At 59.9% G+C, this 1418-nt stretch overlaps 1 protein-coding gene across 1 annotated transcript in view; it reads left to right on the forward strand.

Moving 5' to 3' along the window:
• Window positions 1-454: 454 nt before the first annotated feature.
• Window positions 455-1418, forward strand: part of TSTA3 (tissue specific transplantation antigen P35B) — a 2595-nt gene continuing 1631 nt past the window's right edge. Inside the window, exons 1-4 of the mRNA XM_009705762.1 lie at window positions 455-603; window positions 689-803; window positions 1013-1141; window positions 1217-1359. Coding sequence (XP_009704064.1) covers window positions 455-603; window positions 689-803; window positions 1013-1141; window positions 1217-1359 — 536 coding nt within the window. The remainder of the gene's footprint in view (window positions 604-688; window positions 804-1012; window positions 1142-1216; window positions 1360-1418) is intronic.

Below are 1418 nucleotides of genomic sequence, written 5' to 3' on the forward strand. Positions count from 1 at the left end.
TGCAGGAAGAGATCCGGGGTGCAGCCCTAGAGCGCAGGGAGAGATTTGGGGTGCAGCCCTGGGACTCAAGGGAGACATGGGGGTGCAGGGTGAGCTTCCATTTCCGGAGGCCGGGCAGTGCCGTGCCGTGCCACGTGGCAGGGTCTGGCCCCAACCCCGGTGCCGCCTACGCAAAAAAAAGGGCCATCGGCCGGTTTCATTAATTAGCAACTACAGCTGACGAGGTTCTGCTGCCCTGGCCCCCCTTTCCGTTTTGCCTATTTTGCCAGTTTTCCTGGCAAGAGCGGGTAAAAGCCCCCACCCCAAAAATGATGCCACCGACCTGGTGTATGGCCGATGCTTGTGGGTGCCCATGCCAGGGTAGGGGTGAGCTCGGTGGTCCCTAGTGGGGTGCAACCCAAGGTGACCTCCAGCTTAGCGTCCCCACCATGCTCCCCACAGGGTTTTGGCCGCGATGGAGGCAGCGGGGCCGGTGGCCAAGCGCATCCTGGTGACGGGTGGCACCGGTTTGGTGGGGAGAGCCATCGAGAAGGTGGTGGCTGATGGAGAGGGGCAGCCGGACGAGGAGTGGATCTTCGTGTCCTCCAGAGACGCCGACTTGACGTGAGTTGACCGCATGGATTTTTGCTTGGAAAGCCCCCCAGTCTGCTCTGTTGACCCCACCGAACCCCCAAATTTCCCATCTCAGGAGTGCCACAGAGACCAAAGCCCTGTTTGAGCAGCACAAGCCCACCCATGTCATCCACCTGGCCGCCATGGTCGGGGGTCTCTTCAAAAACATCCGCTACAACCTGGATTTTTGGGTAAGCACGCGGGGAATGGGCATTATCGGGGTCCCTGTGGATGCTGCAACCCCCTGCCCTCCCTGAGCTGGGACATGGGGCCATGCTCTGCTCCTGGGGCCAAACCAGAGCTCCTCTGTCTTCTGGAGTTATTAATGAATTATTACCCCTAGGGCGCAGGGTTTTGGGGGTCCCCACCCCACAGATCTGACAAATCTCTTTGTCGCCAGAGGAGAAACATCCATATCAACGACAACGTCCTGCACTCGGCGTACGAGACGGGGGTGCAGAAGGTGGTCTCCTGCCTCTCCACCTGCATCTTCCCGGACAAGACAACGTACCCCATTGATGAGAGCATGGTGAGCGTCTCCGTCCTCACCCACAGCCCAGGGGAGGTCCCTGCCCTGTTTAACTTTCTGCTCTCTTGTCCCCAGATTCACAACGGGCCACCTCACAGCTCCAACTTTGGCTACTCCTACGCCAAGAGGATGATCGACATCCAGAATAGGTGCGGGGCCGGGGTGGGGGGGACACAGGAGAGCAAGGCTGCAAGCAGGTTCTCAGGGCAAGGGGAATCCCCTGGGACTCCCGGGAATTCAATGGAGCTGGGGAGATACCTGGGCTCAGCAGGTGGAG

Source organism: Cariama cristata, unplaced genomic scaffold (genome assembly GCF_000690535.1).
Source record: "Cariama cristata isolate BGI_N322 unplaced genomic scaffold, ASM69053v1 scaffold23338, whole genome shotgun sequence".
NCBI lineage: Eukaryota > Metazoa > Chordata > Aves > Cariamiformes > Cariamidae > Cariama > Cariama cristata.